At 40.4% G+C, this 15,550-nt stretch overlaps 1 protein-coding gene across 6 annotated transcripts in view; it reads right to left on the bottom strand.

Annotated features, from left to right (window-relative positions):
* B3GNTL1 (UDP-GlcNAc:betaGal beta-1,3-N-acetylglucosaminyltransferase like 1) overlaps window positions 1-15,550 on the bottom strand; it is a 353,698-nt gene that overhangs the window by 327,448 nt on the left and 10,700 nt on the right. For all 6 annotated transcript variants that reach the window (XM_034789912.1, XM_034789918.1, XM_034789917.1 and 3 more), the window contains one exon: window positions 7,152-7,216. In XM_034789912.1, the coding sequence (XP_034645803.1) occupies window positions 7,152-7,216 (65 nt within the window). The remainder of the gene's footprint in view (window positions 1-7,151; window positions 7,217-15,550) is intronic.

Raw genomic sequence — 15,550 nt, 5'->3', positions numbered from 1 at the left:
GAAATATTTATACATTGCTTCTTAACAAATAAAATGGAAACAATAGAAAAAGAATAGTTTCCAGCCCTGAGGGACATTGCACTTTCAATTATGTCAATAGTGTACACCTCGATTTATTACATATTCAAAAATGGTTGCTACAAGTTAATAAAAAAGTCTCACATAAATATCTGAAAATGTTATTAAAAATAATCACATATAACAAACTGACAAATTCAATGAAAAGATGTCAGATAATATGTGGTTTATTGTAAATATATATAGGTATAATATAAATGCTGTCAAATAACTATTTAAGTAGCAATAAGCAAGGCATCAAACCAAAAATAGAATCCTTTAATAGGTGCTCAAAATAACCCAGAATTTATATGAATTTTGTTGATTACAAACATGCTTCCTGTTCTCCATAGTCCATTTTAAGCAGAGAAGCAATTTGCTGAAAGATGGGAGAATGAAAAGGTCTTTATTCCACATGAAAAGACAACAGGGATTTCTAAACAAGCCCAGATGTGTTTCTGCCTTTGGGGGGCCCGTGATCTCCATCACCTTTCAGACAGACAGGCACTCTGCTTGCTCGTGCTCATATCAGCTATATCCCTTCCGCAGAAGGTTGGCTTGCTTCAGTGAAGTTCCACAAGTTCTTACACTTGGAATACTTACAGATGCTGCTAAATATCCAAAGCGAATTATAGCAGATAACTGTTTTCCTTACAGCAAAAGACACTGCACTTAAAAACAAAACAAACATTGCTGACTGAGAAAATTATTTGTTTTTATTTCACTGTTTGGTAGAAAAAAGAAAAACTTCAGAAGAAAAAGTCTGAACTTCAGGACATTATTTAAAGTTGTCTCTTTTTAAGTATTTTTTTCTTAAATCAGTCTGGACAAATTCAAAATGACAAGCATTTATTAGCCACATCGATACATAATCTGCCTGGACTGCACTAAACTACAGAGTGCTAACCCGCTGAAGAATTTAATTTTTCTCCACTTTTTTGATTGAACATAACAATTCAACATGTAAAATATATTCTGTTTTGTAATACAAGGTCAATCTTAATGAAGAAGGAACAATTTCATTTTAAGTGCTAAATTAAGAATGAAACCAAAGGTTAATGCTAAAATAGTCACTTACAAATTCCACTACTTTCATTTGTTTAATTAATGTATTTTATATTTTGCCTCCTACATTTATTTTAGTATTTAGGATAAGGTTTGAATTTGCCTAATTAGCATATGGGAAAATCAACTACACCCTCCTCATAGTATGTACTTAAAAATAAACTCAACTTCCTATAGGCACTGAAAAACATCTATAAATCTATGAGATTATTAGAAAGTATTTTAAATAGTTGAACTAAATGTCTGCTTTTTTTATTGTTTTAAATTATATGGTTAACCTCTTACATTCTAAACCAGGGGCGGACAAACTTTTTGGCCTGAGGGCCACATCGGGCTTCAGAAATTGTATGGAGGGCCCATTAGGTGAGGGGGCTGTGGCCCGGCTCCCATCCCCTATCCACCCCCCACCCCGGGACTCCTGCCCCATCCAACCACCCTTTCTCCCTTTTCCCCTGACTGCCTCCAGAACCCCTGCCCCTGACTGCCCCCCGTCACCCCATCCAACCCCTCCTCTCATTCCTGATGGGCCCCCTGGAACCCCTGCCCCCAAACCACCCGTTCCCTGCTCTCTGACCGCCCCAACCCCTATCCACACCCCCGCCCCCTGCCCACACCCCCAAACTCCCCTGCCCTCTATCCAACCCCCCCTGCTCCCTAACCGCGCTGCCTGGAGCACTGGTGGCAGGTGGCACTACAGCCACACCGCCCGGCTGGAGTCGGGCACACCATTGCCACTGCGCAGCACAGAGCACTGGATCAGGCTGGGCTCTTCAGCTGTGCTGCCCCAGGAGCTCGCATCCCCGCTGCCCAGAGCATTGCGCTGGTGGCGGAGCGAGCTGAGGCTGCGGGGGAGGGGGAACTACAGGGGAGGGACCGGGGGCTAGTCTCCCCAGACGGAAACTCAGGGGCCGGGCAGGAGGGTCCCGCGGGCTGGATGTGGCCCACGGGCCATAGTTTGCCCACCTCTGTTCTAAACAAAAGTATTCCAATTTTAAAAACATTTGAAAAGTTTTAGTAAAAAGTTTATTCTTTTATAGATCATTGAACGCATAATGTGTCCTCAATTGACCTTTCTTTCTTAATGCTTATGAGTAGTGGCAACAGTGTACAGCTCACTCCATATCGCTGCACAGGTGGTAATGGGGATTAAAATTGCTTCCACCCTGTTTTCTGTCTATTTTGAAATGTAGCTTGCCTTAGCACGTGTCAAAGTTTTGTTGGGTTTTTTTGGTGGAGGGAGAGTGAATAGATTACAAAACCCCAAAATATAAATGAATCTACAATAGAAGTCTGATCATTGCTTCTTTACCTAAGCTTTAGAGCACTGATTTGACAGAGCAAAAATACTTACTCCTGAGGGAATTCTGCACTAAAAAGTTAAAAATTCTGCACACAATTTTATAAAATTCTGCAAAATTCTGCATATTTTATTTGTCAAAATAACACAATATAATCACACTGGTTTATATTATTTTGGTAATTTGTTTAAATTACAATACAATGGATGGAGAATGGGAGTGGAGAGCATTGGAGGAAATCCCCAAACACCCTCTGTCTAATAGTAATGTAGCTAGTATTGACCCTTTACTGCTAGTTAGTCAACAAATATATGCAGCCATATGCTCAGTGTTACATGGAGTCCTGCCATCATGGCACTGCATAGAGGGCCCTGCCAAACCGCCACCTCTTCAGTTTCTTCTTGCTGTCTGGCCCCGACAGAGGAGTAGGTGGGTGGGTCTTGGAATGGACATGAGCAACACATCTCAAAGAACAATAGTTACAAAAAGGCAGGTAACCATTTTTTCTTCAAGTGCTTGCTCATGTCCATTCCAAGTAGGTGACTCCCAAGCATTTCCTAGAAGGAGGGGTCGGAGTTCATTGATTCACAGATTGTAGTACCACTCCGCCAAATGCTGCATCATCTCTGGCCCGCTGTATGATGGCGGCCTGCAGATCTCCTGGGATCTTACAGGGTACTGGAGAATGGGAGCAGTGCCAGACTGAGCCGTGGATGGAGTCCCTCTGTATCGGAGAACCCTATCAGTACCGAGAGTCTCTGGAGCTAGAGTCCCTTCTCGGTGCCGAGGTCTCCCTCGTAGACGCTGGTGCACGCCACACTGATGTTGATACGCTGGGTGCTAGTTCAGCCGAACTCAGCTCCAAGTGAGGGCAAAGGGCTGCCTCCATCAGGAGAAATTTTAATCTTTGGTCCCTCTCCTTCTGGGTTCTGGGGCAAAATCCCCTGCAGATCTTACAGCACTCTTTTTGATGGGATTCCCTCAGACACTTCAGACAAGAAGTGTGAGGGTAGCTCCTTGGTATAGGCTTATTACAAGCCACGCACTGTTTAAACCCCGAGACATACCTCAGTTCTGGGGAAGAGGGGTTGCCCCCAATGAACAGGGCTGTAAGTAATCTAACAAGTACACTAAGACTAAATAAGAAACTAACTATTTTAACTATTTACAGGTAACTACAAGTCAACCACTAGGGAAACCCTTGCAGAAGCAAGAGAGAAACGACGTTCCGGCTAACCGTCAGTGGCAGTAGGAAGAAATTGAAAAGGCAGCAGGTCAGCAGTGCTATATATGCGGCGCCATGACGGCATGACTCCAGGGAATGCCTGGACTAACCCGACAGATATCGTTAAGGGAAAAAAACCTTTCAGAAACTGTGCACACAGTGCACACACACCTACTTTGGAATCGACATGAACAAGCACTCAAAGAAGAACAACGGTTACAGCAGAAAACAAAAACATATTAGTTTTTAGTCAAATAACCAGCACTTAACACAAGAATGGGCTGATCAAATTCTGAAAATTTTGAGCCTTGTATCCTCTTTTGTCATGTTTCTTCCCAATTCACTGTCATCACAAAGCTACTGGTGCTTCAAGATATAAGCAGCTTGACTCCAGCTGAGATAGCAAGTGAACAGTTTTCTCTGGAGTCAATACTTCCTCAAAGATACACAAGCAAGAAGTCCTAAAAAACACAATACATTCTCTCTTCACATACACTAAATGCATAATGAATTATGTAACCTGCTCTGTATTAACCCAGAACCTGCAACTATGAATGCAAATCTGAAAATCAATTTCTTGGCAATAATGCAGCTCATTCCACATGCCTGATATCAACATTCTTTTCTAAATAACTTGATACTGGGCTGGTGAACTGAACCTAAGAAGTGAGGGGGCATATGGAAGCAGACACAGACAGCTCAGTCACACAGCTGGAAACATCTGTGTTTGTATCTAGTAACTACTGTCAGACAGAATACTGATCAATTCCTAGTTTTGTAGCAGTTATTGCAATTATTTTATCCCCTCTATATTAATCTTTTTTAGCCAACAATAGCAGCCACAAAGAAAAATAGCAGAACATTATCTTTAATAACACATTTGATGTATAACTTCTAGGATACAGGGACATGAGTTTTGCTAGCTCAGAATGATTTCACCTTTGAAACATCTAGTTGTTAGTGCAAATATGTAGAAATTAAACAAAGAACCAATATTCTCTACCTATTTTCAATTATTTTTCAAGCTGGGACCATAAAACTTTTGTTTGGAACCACTTCAAATGGTCCTAAATGTATACAGCACACATTCATTTCAAAATTAATCTTTCACCAAATCTGAACCATCCATTACAACATCTGGGGGAAAAAAATATTATTCATCCTTAATATTTGTGAATGATTGCTACAGATTACTTTACCCTCTAGAGCAGGGGTTGGCAACGTTTGGCACGCGGCTCGCCAGGGTAAGCACCCTAGCGGGCCGGGCCAGTTTATTTACCTGTTGACGCAGCAGGTTTGGCCGATCGCGGCCCCCACTGGCCGCGGTTCGCCATCCCGGGCCAATGGGGGCGGCAGGAAGCGGCGCGGGCGAGGGATGTGCTGGCCACGGCTTCCCGCCGCCCCCATTGGCCCGGGACGGCGAACCGCGGCCAGTGGGGGCCGCGATCGGCCAAACCTGCCACGTCAGCAGGTAAATAAACTGGCCCGGCCCACCAGGGTGCTTACCCTGGCGAGCCGCGTGCCAAACATTGCCGACCCCTGCTCTAGAGCTAACCAGTGAAGGGAAATTATGCAGCAGTGTAAAGGTACATGACATACATGCAATCATGTAAATAATAATTCATACATTTAAAAGAGATTTTTTACACACACACACACACACACACACACACACACTTTCTCTCCTCTTCAATGTCAAATAAAAAATATAAGTAATGACCTGATTTATAATCGCCTGATTTATAACCATGTTTGTCTGAACTGGAAGAGGCAGAATAATCCTCTCTGATATTTACCTCAATGAATCACATATATATGTATTTTCCACCGAAGTGACATTGCACTACATGGTGCAACAGACTTTTTACTTCTGGAGACGTGGGCTTTTGCTGGCTAAGCTCACAAGAAAAATTGGTGCGGTGGTTTCATCCTAAATCCCCAGCATTTAACCACGCTACACACTGTGGAGCAACTGTCTAAGGCTGGAATACCTAGGGGTTTGCAAATAACTGATTTTGGGTCACATCTTGCTTGCTTCACTCATGCAAGCAGTGCCATTGAACCCCAAAAGTCAGTAGGACTCAAATTCATGGAACTATTCACAGAAGTTAAGATGGGTAAGATTTGGTTATGCATGGAGCAGTTTGCATTGAACCTGCCCACATTCAGACAAATGGAGCCTGATCCGAAGCCCACTAAAGTCAACTGGAAAACTACCATTGACTGCAATCGTGCAGGATGAAGGCCTTAATCAGTCACTTCATGAGTACAATTTACATGAAACACCTATAACCTGATTAAAAAACAATGTTGTTTAGCAAGTGAACAAAATCTAGAACAATGAACTTATCTCCTCAGACTTACTTTTTTAACATTTGCTTCCTAATGAAACTGTAAGGAAACTAACACTGAGATCTGGTAAACACACTTTTGCACTGTACTTGGGTACAAGCTACTGAAATGAATAATTCTGTGCTATGTGAATGAAGTGAGATCTCCAAACACCCAAGGATTCGTATAAGATCTGTAACTCCAACTGCTCAAACTGTCCCTTCTGGAATACATGTGTGATATTTGACATGCACATTCTGAAAAGTCACTTTCCACAACCTTCCTCAGGTACCAAACTCGCTTTAAAAAAATCTATTTAGGCGGGAAATTGGAATAAACCTTAATATAATGAAATTAAATAAAAAAGGCAACATGTAACTATGTCACTAAATATGGTACTAAATGGCATTAGCAATATTTCAACTAGTCAAGCAGGCTACTGCCAGCAAAACATATTCCACACTTAGTTCTTGAATGGAAAGGCAGAGAGAGGAAATCACTGGCAGACTCCTTGGACCATAAACAGATGTAAAACATATCAGCTGTTTAATAATATTTAGCATCAAGAGTTCAATATAGGATACTTTTTTAAAATACTGCATCCAATTGACATTGCAAGAGGAATTTATAGAATCAGAATGTGATTACCTGAGTTAAAAATCTAGCCAGGACTCTAGCATGAACATCTCCATTCTTAAAAGATCTCATGACACTTTTTATAAAGACCACAAGCAATCAGGACTTTGATTTTACATTGTATCAAAAAAACTGCATTTCCAGCAGTAGCATAGTGCCCCTATTACTACACAAAGGCCTGGTTCAGTTCCAACTCAAATTCAATCAAATGCAACCTTGACTACATTCAATCTGAATCATCAACACCATCTCTCCTGCAGCACATGGGACATGAGAACGCCTAAAGAATGCCTAAATATTGACCTGACCCAGCCTTGGGATTTAATGGGATCAGAGCTGAAGGTAAAAAAGTCTGCAGCCATATACAAGGTTGAAAGATTAATACAAAGTTGTAATTAGGACTTAACATGTGTGAAACAACTTGACTTAAGAAAACATTTAAACATCTTGACTTAAGAAAAATCAACCACCATATTAAAAACAATCTACGGTAAGTGTTTTGTTGACAAAACTAAATAAAATGTAAAGAGTCAACTTACAGAATCCAAAAAGCAGAGGTAGGTCCCAGAGCTCTGTATTACTGCTTGGTTTTTAGCAAAGCCAACTGAAGAGAAAGTAAAGAGATAATGTTACACATATCTTTAGAATTATTTTTATCACAACATATTTTTTAAATTATACTGTAGTCAAGATTAAATGAGACACACAAGTGGAGATCTACGTTATTATGAAAAATGTTTTGTTTTACATGCCTTAAACAGGAATTTTTGAAGTATTGTGGCTACCTGGTCCAGTCCTGCTCTCTCAACAGACACCAGTCTGTTGTAATGTGATCCAAATACTGCATCTCACATGCTGCTAAGATCTCTGGGTCTGGGCAGTGACTGATCACTGTTCCTGATTCTGGGTCCTTCAGGTGTACTCCCCAGGCACAGGCCCCATGTCTGACATCCTTCTTGAGCAGTGGAATCCTGCAGTCTGGTCACCTAGACACTGGAAGCCTGGGCTCAGCTCTCAGCCCACCCAAGCCCCCAACTGCTTGAATGCATTCCCCTGAGACTACCTGGCTGTGAGTGCTCAGGTTTCTAGTTAATCCCACTATGGACCATGTGGCATAAAGCAAGGAGACAAAAAGCAAAGCAAAGGAATTTCTTAAACACACACAACTTTACTCTTTAAAAACACAAAACATCTATGAAAAACAATCTCCTGAATGCAATCCCCCTCATTTTGATCTTTCCACCTTTAATGAGCCCACAGTTTGGTCCAAGTCCTTCATGCCTGCACCTCCTTCTGGGCCTTCTGTTTCTGGTGATGGAATGGCTTCCTTTGCTTAGAGAAGCATCCCATTTTAAAATAGATTTCGTCCCTCTTTAGTCTGATGGAGAAAACTGCAGCTCTACTAGTGTTAACAATATGGCTCCATAATTACAAGCCACAGGCACTCAAGTAGTAACAGTGGGGCAATCTTTTTTTCCCACCTGTAAATTACATATTTTATAGTGTTTATATGACCAAATGCTAGACCATCAACCAATGTGTGTAAAAATATATTTCTCCAGGATAAGGCAACTAAAGGAAGAAAAATATTTGACACTCCACTCTTTGCCTTTATGGGTGTAAGTGATTTCCTCAGGATTTGGTGAGGATATTCTGTACAGTAATTTGCAGTTCTGAATAGCAAATGGACAGCCAGGAATTTAACTCTTTGAGGGGTTTGGATTTCCTTGGGGGTGGGGGTGGGGAGATGTTATTCAAGTTGAAGACCAAGTGGACTGCAGAGAAACATTTATTTGTACATGATAAACTTTGGATGCAAACTTGACTACATATTTTACATGGGTGCTTCCTTTTTGCCTATGTACACTCTGCTCTAAAGCAGAAGTTCTCAACCTTTTTCCTTATGAGGTACCCCCCCCCCCCCCCCACACACACACACACTTACACAAAACATGCTATAAAAATTCCATGGCCCACTAATGCTAAAACAACTGTTTTTCAGTAGATTACTAGCCAGGGCCAGTGTTAGGGGTAGCAAGCAAAGCAATTGTCCAGTGTTTCACATCACTGGGAGCCTCCAGAAGCTAAGTTGCTCGGGCTTTGGCTTCAGCCCGGAGCAGTGGGGCTCGGGCTTCAGCTTTCTGCCCTGAGCCCCAGTGAGTCTAATGCTGGCCCTGCTCTATGGTTTATTTCAGTGGATGCCCTAAAATCTGCTCGCAGTCTTTCCTCCTCCCCCCCCCCCCCAGGGATTCCCAGACCCCTGTTTGAGAACCACTGCTCTAGTTGTCTTTACCCTAAGACAATAAAAATTGACACACAGGAAAAGATTATTAATCCATCTAGGCCAGTAATCTGCCTCCAACAACAGCCAATGGCAAATGCTTAAAAAGAAGGCATATACAGTAGCATACCATGAGGAACATTTCTTACTGACTCCAACTGGTGATCATCTTATGCTCTGAAGAAAAAGATAACATTTTTTTCCTAACTAGTGTAACTGTTGGTGCTGTTCTCTCTGGATTCTTCAGTAAAGCGTTAAAATAATGCTCAGGGATTTTTTAACTTAAACTACAGTTGTATTGATTAGAAATTTAAAAATTCAATAGTCACAGTTTTCATAATCTTCCTTGTCTTAAATAGGATTGAGCATGGATAGTGTACTCTCTACCTATGGGGACTGTAATGGACTTTCACAATACTAGTTTAAAACACTGGTCAATCTACAATACTAGTTCAAACCCGGAAGCAAATTAATAATGAATACATATAACCACCATTTTATGCTGGCCTACATGAAATAGGTTGGTAGGCTCAGTCCAGTTCTTAGTGTACACATCACCCTTATTTAGCAATTTCACCAGTTGATCACAACTAGGCAAATACTGAACTACTTCAAGTGTACACTGTATGCACATCTAGTCTATGGTAGAACACTCTGGTATTATTGTTACATTGTCCTCCCTCCCGCATTCCCACCTATTGTTTCATCATCCTTTTGTCATTAACCAATACTGCAAGTTCTTTAGACCAGGGACTGACTTTTACTGTGTTTCTAGAAACCTACAAAAAACAGGGCCTCAATCCACATCTGGGCCCTCTAGATGCTATTCTAATATAAATCATAGACAAAAAAAACTCCAAAAGGGCAAGAATGTGCAGACCAGCCAATCTTTTTGGCCTGTGGTATTGGCCCTTTAGAGGATTCCAGCAAGGCATAAGAGAAAAAAAGCGTGCCTGTTCTGTAATAAATAGAAAAATTTCCTGTGCTGCAAAGACTATTTCAGACAGATTGCCTCTCTCTCTTTCTCTCTCAACAGGAAATAATATAATACTGGTTATTCTCTTTATCTAGGGCAACATGGAGTGCTGAGGGGAGCAAATCAAAAGGCATATAGTAACAATGAGCATAAATATGGAATGCTTACATGGAAACCTCTCCACAGAAACACGAGACACACAAAAAAGTGTAGTCAAATTATAATGCTGATATCATGGATCCATTGTGCCCACCTTAACAGTGCAGCTGTAAGAGAGGAGACCCAGGCTCTTTCTAAAAGCATACAATGATTTTTACCTGTCAACACAAAAACTTTCAGAAGTTTAGTTAATCCATTGAAAACCTGTGTGGATACTCTTATTTCTGGTTATGAGCATCTTATTTCAGTTTAGCTTAAATCTATTCCTAATGGAATGAAATTAAAGCAAAATAAGCCTGTCTTAAACTGAATTAAAAGTATCCACCCAATCTATTGCACCAGATTAACTAAATCTGTTTAAAAGTCACTTGTACATGAAGACAGTCCTACTAATAAGCAAAACTATTTCAAAAAAGATGTGAAGCCAAGAAGCAGCTACACCAAATAGCTGGTGTAGTCATTCTTAACTCCCCCTCCCCCAATTCTATCATCCCCTGGAAAAGAAGAGAGAGAAGAAAAAAGAACAGCATGGCTTTTCAGTGCGTTCTCTCTTAGGTGGAAGAGGGAGGATGAGGAACAGCACAGGAGTGCTTAGCATGTATACCCTGAAAGATACAAGAATAGCACTGGAGCTTCCATAGACCACTAGAGTCCATAGGGTTTCAAAGTTGCATGCCTGTCTCTGAGCATTTGCAAACCTTTTCCCCAAAGGGCCAAATGTGGTGAAAACTCCAGGAGTTAACATCTAAGATGTTGTCTACATGAGAAAGTTGTACTGGTTTAACTTAAAGTGTGATTTTAACCAAGTCAATTAAACTGGTATGACTTTCCAGTGTAGACGAGGCTTAAGTTAACAGCCTGGTACCTGTAATTTTCCTCCTTCTACAGATTGTACTACAGGAGGCAAGCACAAGGGCACCTAATTTAACCTGAAAAACCTTTAGCGTCCCATTTAATACTGTACCTGTCATTTAGGCCTTGTCTATGCCACAAGTGCAGCTAAGTCAGGAATCTTGTTATAAGATGGTTGTCATCTGACCTAGTTACAAGATTATTCCACTGTATAGTCTAGAGGATATGTGTAGTATATCTTTAAATCTACAGCAGGTAGACAGTAATGGCTTTAAAGTGAAGCACAGACACAGAGTATCATCTTATTCTAATAAAGTTCCTTGATCAATGTTTACAGAAATTACTTTCTATGGGACCTTAAGCATGTTCCCTAACCAGGCTAGAGCTCCGAACTAGTAATACAGACAGATTGATACTGAAAGTCAATCAAGGAATAACTGTGCTTTTACAAGCTTCCATGAGTCAATTCTAGTACAGTACAGCTGTCTGCATTTTCCACTACCTTCTGGGAGCATGTTGGCCCACCCACCAACAGTACAGTAGCACTCAAGGTTACACCTAAATGAGTTGTTTTTAACACCTTATATATGTAATTGTAACTCATAAGACAAAACCAGTTGGTAAATTCAACAGCTCTCATAAGACTAGAGTTAAATTTCTGGCATCCCCAGCTTCAGTAAGAAACAGCTAAAGCAAATTAGCAAGTCTGGACATGCCAAACAGGAGAATCCATAGTTTTTAACAGTTCTCTCCTAAGGGAAAGGGAAAAAGAGTAGGATGGAGTTAACCTTGCACTCGTAATCCCCGCACTGGATCAATACCTATTCTACCAGGATCAGCTGTAACTAACCCTATATACATATTTCATTCATTATTAATATGATATTTCAACAGTCACCACTGTAAAATGATTGAAGTCGAAGGAAGCAGTGATCAAGGAAAAAAAGGAAAGGTGACTCAACTTCAAGATGAAAGTTAAAAGATTCAAAGATAAGGAACTTTCTGAAATCTTTAAGATTCTGCTTTTAAATCAAATCTTTTAGGGAAAAATTTGAAGTATAAAATGTTATGTCAAAAAAGGTATAAAATATTTTTTCTAGATTAAAACACGTCTGGAATTTTATTAAACAGTTACTTATAACAACAGTGTCTTAAGAATAAAAAAGGTATGTTAATTTTGTGATTTAAGAAGAGATTTAACTCCCTGGGGAAACTAGATATTGAAAATTGGTTTCCCACAATGAATCCTGTGTTTGGCATAAGCAAAGAATTTGCTTTAATATTACAGTACTGAAGAAAATCAAATGTTTGTGCCAGAACTCTCTTTTGTAATGCCTGCTTACTTGGTGAAAAGAGCCTGTTACTATGGTCACAACAGTAAAAACTTAAGCCTCAGTGAGATATTAACATTCCTTGCTCTTGGAAAGAAAAAGGATTTTTTTTTTTAAGCCAGTGACCCTTTTTTTTAGTTTTTTTCCCCCCTCTTTTTCTTTTACATGATAGAAGAGAATCAGAAATGAATTTTAATCCCATATAAATAGCCCAAGACTTGAATATCGACTGCCACATTGTTTCTATTTTGGGGCTTTCACCAGGAAATATTCCTTCCAGTTGTAACTACTCATAAACATACCAAAATAAATCACTGAAGACAAAAGGATAATAAAGATTTCAAACTATCCTGGCTCCCCAAATGTAACAACCTCTAAAACAAGACAGGTCCTTATTTGAATAGTGATCTAACATTGATTCCTACATAATACACTTGGTTTTAAATAACAGGTTACTTTGTTTTATTATTATTTAATGTGATGTACATGAACACACCTTTTGCTTACATTTTGTTTGCTAAAACTAGAGGAGTTTTTGTCATTCATAGATTAATTCAGTGCACAAACAAAATTTTAATTTATTTACATATACTGGTACCAAAACTGTTTGGGAATTAAAAATTACCTGAAATAAAATCGGGCCTTTCTTGAATGGGACTATACCACCTAGAATGAGTAAAGGTTTCTTTTGGGCTGCAAACAGGTTGCTTCATCAAAGGAAGTAGAAACGGTTTCAAAATGTTCCAAAATTATGCCTCTCAAATTATTGGCAAACAAATGTCCTGCAATATATGGTCAATTTTCTGTCCCCAGCCCTCTATCCATCCAGTGTCACTAAATCCTGCCTTACAGGGGTGCTGCCTATTCAGCTCCCACAGAGACTATCAGCACACCATCCTCCTCCCTGTTCTTCTGACCAGTCTTCCACTTCGTTCTCTGCTCTTGTGTGTTAGTCAAACTGAAGAAGAGAAGTGAACTGCCAAGTGTGGCAACAGCATGAGCAAAGTTATACATAGTTGGATGGAACACAGAAGAGGGAATGGACAGAGAAAAGTGAGGGGGAAGACAAGAAGAGTAACAGTGATGTGAACTGCATTGCAGGGATCAATGTCTCATTCTACAATGCTGGAGGGCTGAGCGGTACATCTGCAGGTGATATGATTAAGGTTTACATTTAAATACAGCATAATTAGATGGGATTACTTTGCTTCTTTCTTAAGCAGTGTCTGCATTTCTTCCAAACAGAACACACAAATTGCAACGCTAATAGAGTATCCAGATGCAATGAAATAGGGATGTTTTAAAAACCTACTCAGTAACACAACAATCTTTCTTTGGAGGGTAGTGTGGCTAACTCATCACACATGAGAATGGAAAGGGAAGAAAACCCAATTAAGAATTATATTAAATGGAGGAGGAAGGCATTACTGCTTGCCATGCAAATAACCAATGACAATTTTTACCAACTCAATAGAGTTGGATGCTGACTGCGGACCTAGAAGATTGCCCCCGTACAAAAGGAATGAATTATATATCTATTGAGTACTTTCACTACCGGCGTAAATGCTCTATTAAAAAAACCTTGTAAAACATCAGTCTGTGGTAAATAAAGCTACAGTCTTTTAATTTCCAACTGTGATGTAACCTGGGAGCATATGGGTAACAGGGAAGGGGGTGGATACCAATGTTAGGATTTTAACACCACATACTAAGCAGTACAGAACCTCTTCAGCAAATGTGAAAATTAGAGATGTATCTTGAAAATATTATCAACAAACTGGAATCCTAAGGAGGATTTAATTCTTAACTTTTATTACAAATTATTAGTCAAAAATTTAAAAAAAACTGTATTTGATAAGCTAAGGAAACTTTGATTCTACTGTACACCAAAAGCCTCACACAGCAACATGCTTAAAATATAAGAATTGGACAAAAAATAAGATTGTGTGCAAAAAATGAACTGTGACAAAACAGTATGAGTAAAAGAAAAACAAACTACTAGGAGACTGCTTCCCCACCTATATAATGTGTACATTTAATTCATGTTAACAATGATGACAGATGGATATGCAGATCAAGCAGAGAATACACAGTACCCCCATAAACATTTACACTACAGGCTATAGATATACAGTTAGTGAAATTAGATGGAATTCCTAACAAATTAAAACTTTCTTAATGAACAAATCAACAGATAAATTTTAGAAGACATTTATTAAAAGGTATTTTGTTCTGTTCCTCCTCATGAAAGCAACTACTCTGTCTTTTCTTCCACAACATAGAAAAAGAAAGCTAGGTTTAAAACTCAACTCAAAAGCTTTACAGTTCATACCCTAAGGGTATGTCTACGGTACGAAATTAAGTCAATTTTATAGAAGTCCATTTTTAGAAATTGATTTTATACAGTCAATTGTGTATGTCCCCACTAAGCGCATTAAGTCGGTGGAGTGTGTCCTCTCTACCGTGGCTAGCATCGACTCACAGAGCGGTGCACTGTGGGAAGCTATCCCACAGTTCCCGCAGTCTCTGCTGCCCATTGGAATTCTGGGTTAAGCGCCCAATGCCTGATGGGGCAAAAACATTGTCATGGTGGTTTTGGGTACATGCCGTCAGTCTCCCCTCCCTCCCTCCGTGAAAGCAACTGCAAACAATCATTTTGCGCCTTTTTTCCTGGGTTACCCATGTAGACGCCATAGCACGGCAAGCACGGAGCCCACTCAGCTCACCGCTGCTGTTGCGAGCATTGTAAACACCTCGCGCATTATACTGCAGTATGTGCAGAACCTGGCTAAGAGATGGCAGCACGAGGATGATTGTGAGGAGGACATGGACACAGACGTTCCTGAAAGCACAGGATGTGGCAATTGGGACATCATGGCAGCAGTGGGGCTGGTTGATACAGTGGAACGCTGATTCTGGGCCTGGCAAACAAGCACAGACTGGTGGGACCGCACAATATTGCGGGTATGGAATGATTCCCAGTGGCTGTGAAACTTTCGCATGCGTAAGGCCACTTTCCTGGAACTCTGTGGGTTGCTTTACCCCACCCTGAAGCACAGGAATACCAAGATGAGACCTGCCCTGACAGTTGAGAAGCGAGTGATGATAGCCCTGTGGAAGCTTGCAATGCCTGACTGCTACCGGTCAGTCAGGAATCAATTTGGAGTGGGCAAATCTACTGTGATTCAAGTAGCCAATGCAATCACTGACATTCTGCTATCAGGGGTTGTGACTCTGGGAAATGTGCAGGTCATAGTGGACGGCTTTGCTGCAATAGGTTTCCCTATCTTAGGTGCGGCAATAGACGGAACGCATATCCCTATCTTGGCACCGGACCAC

This window comes from Trachemys scripta, chromosome 14, assembly GCF_013100865.1.
Source record: "Trachemys scripta elegans isolate TJP31775 chromosome 14, CAS_Tse_1.0, whole genome shotgun sequence".
Classification (NCBI taxonomy): domain Eukaryota; kingdom Metazoa; phylum Chordata; order Testudines; family Emydidae; genus Trachemys; species Trachemys scripta.
This window is presented reverse-complemented; position numbering and strand designations above follow the sequence as displayed.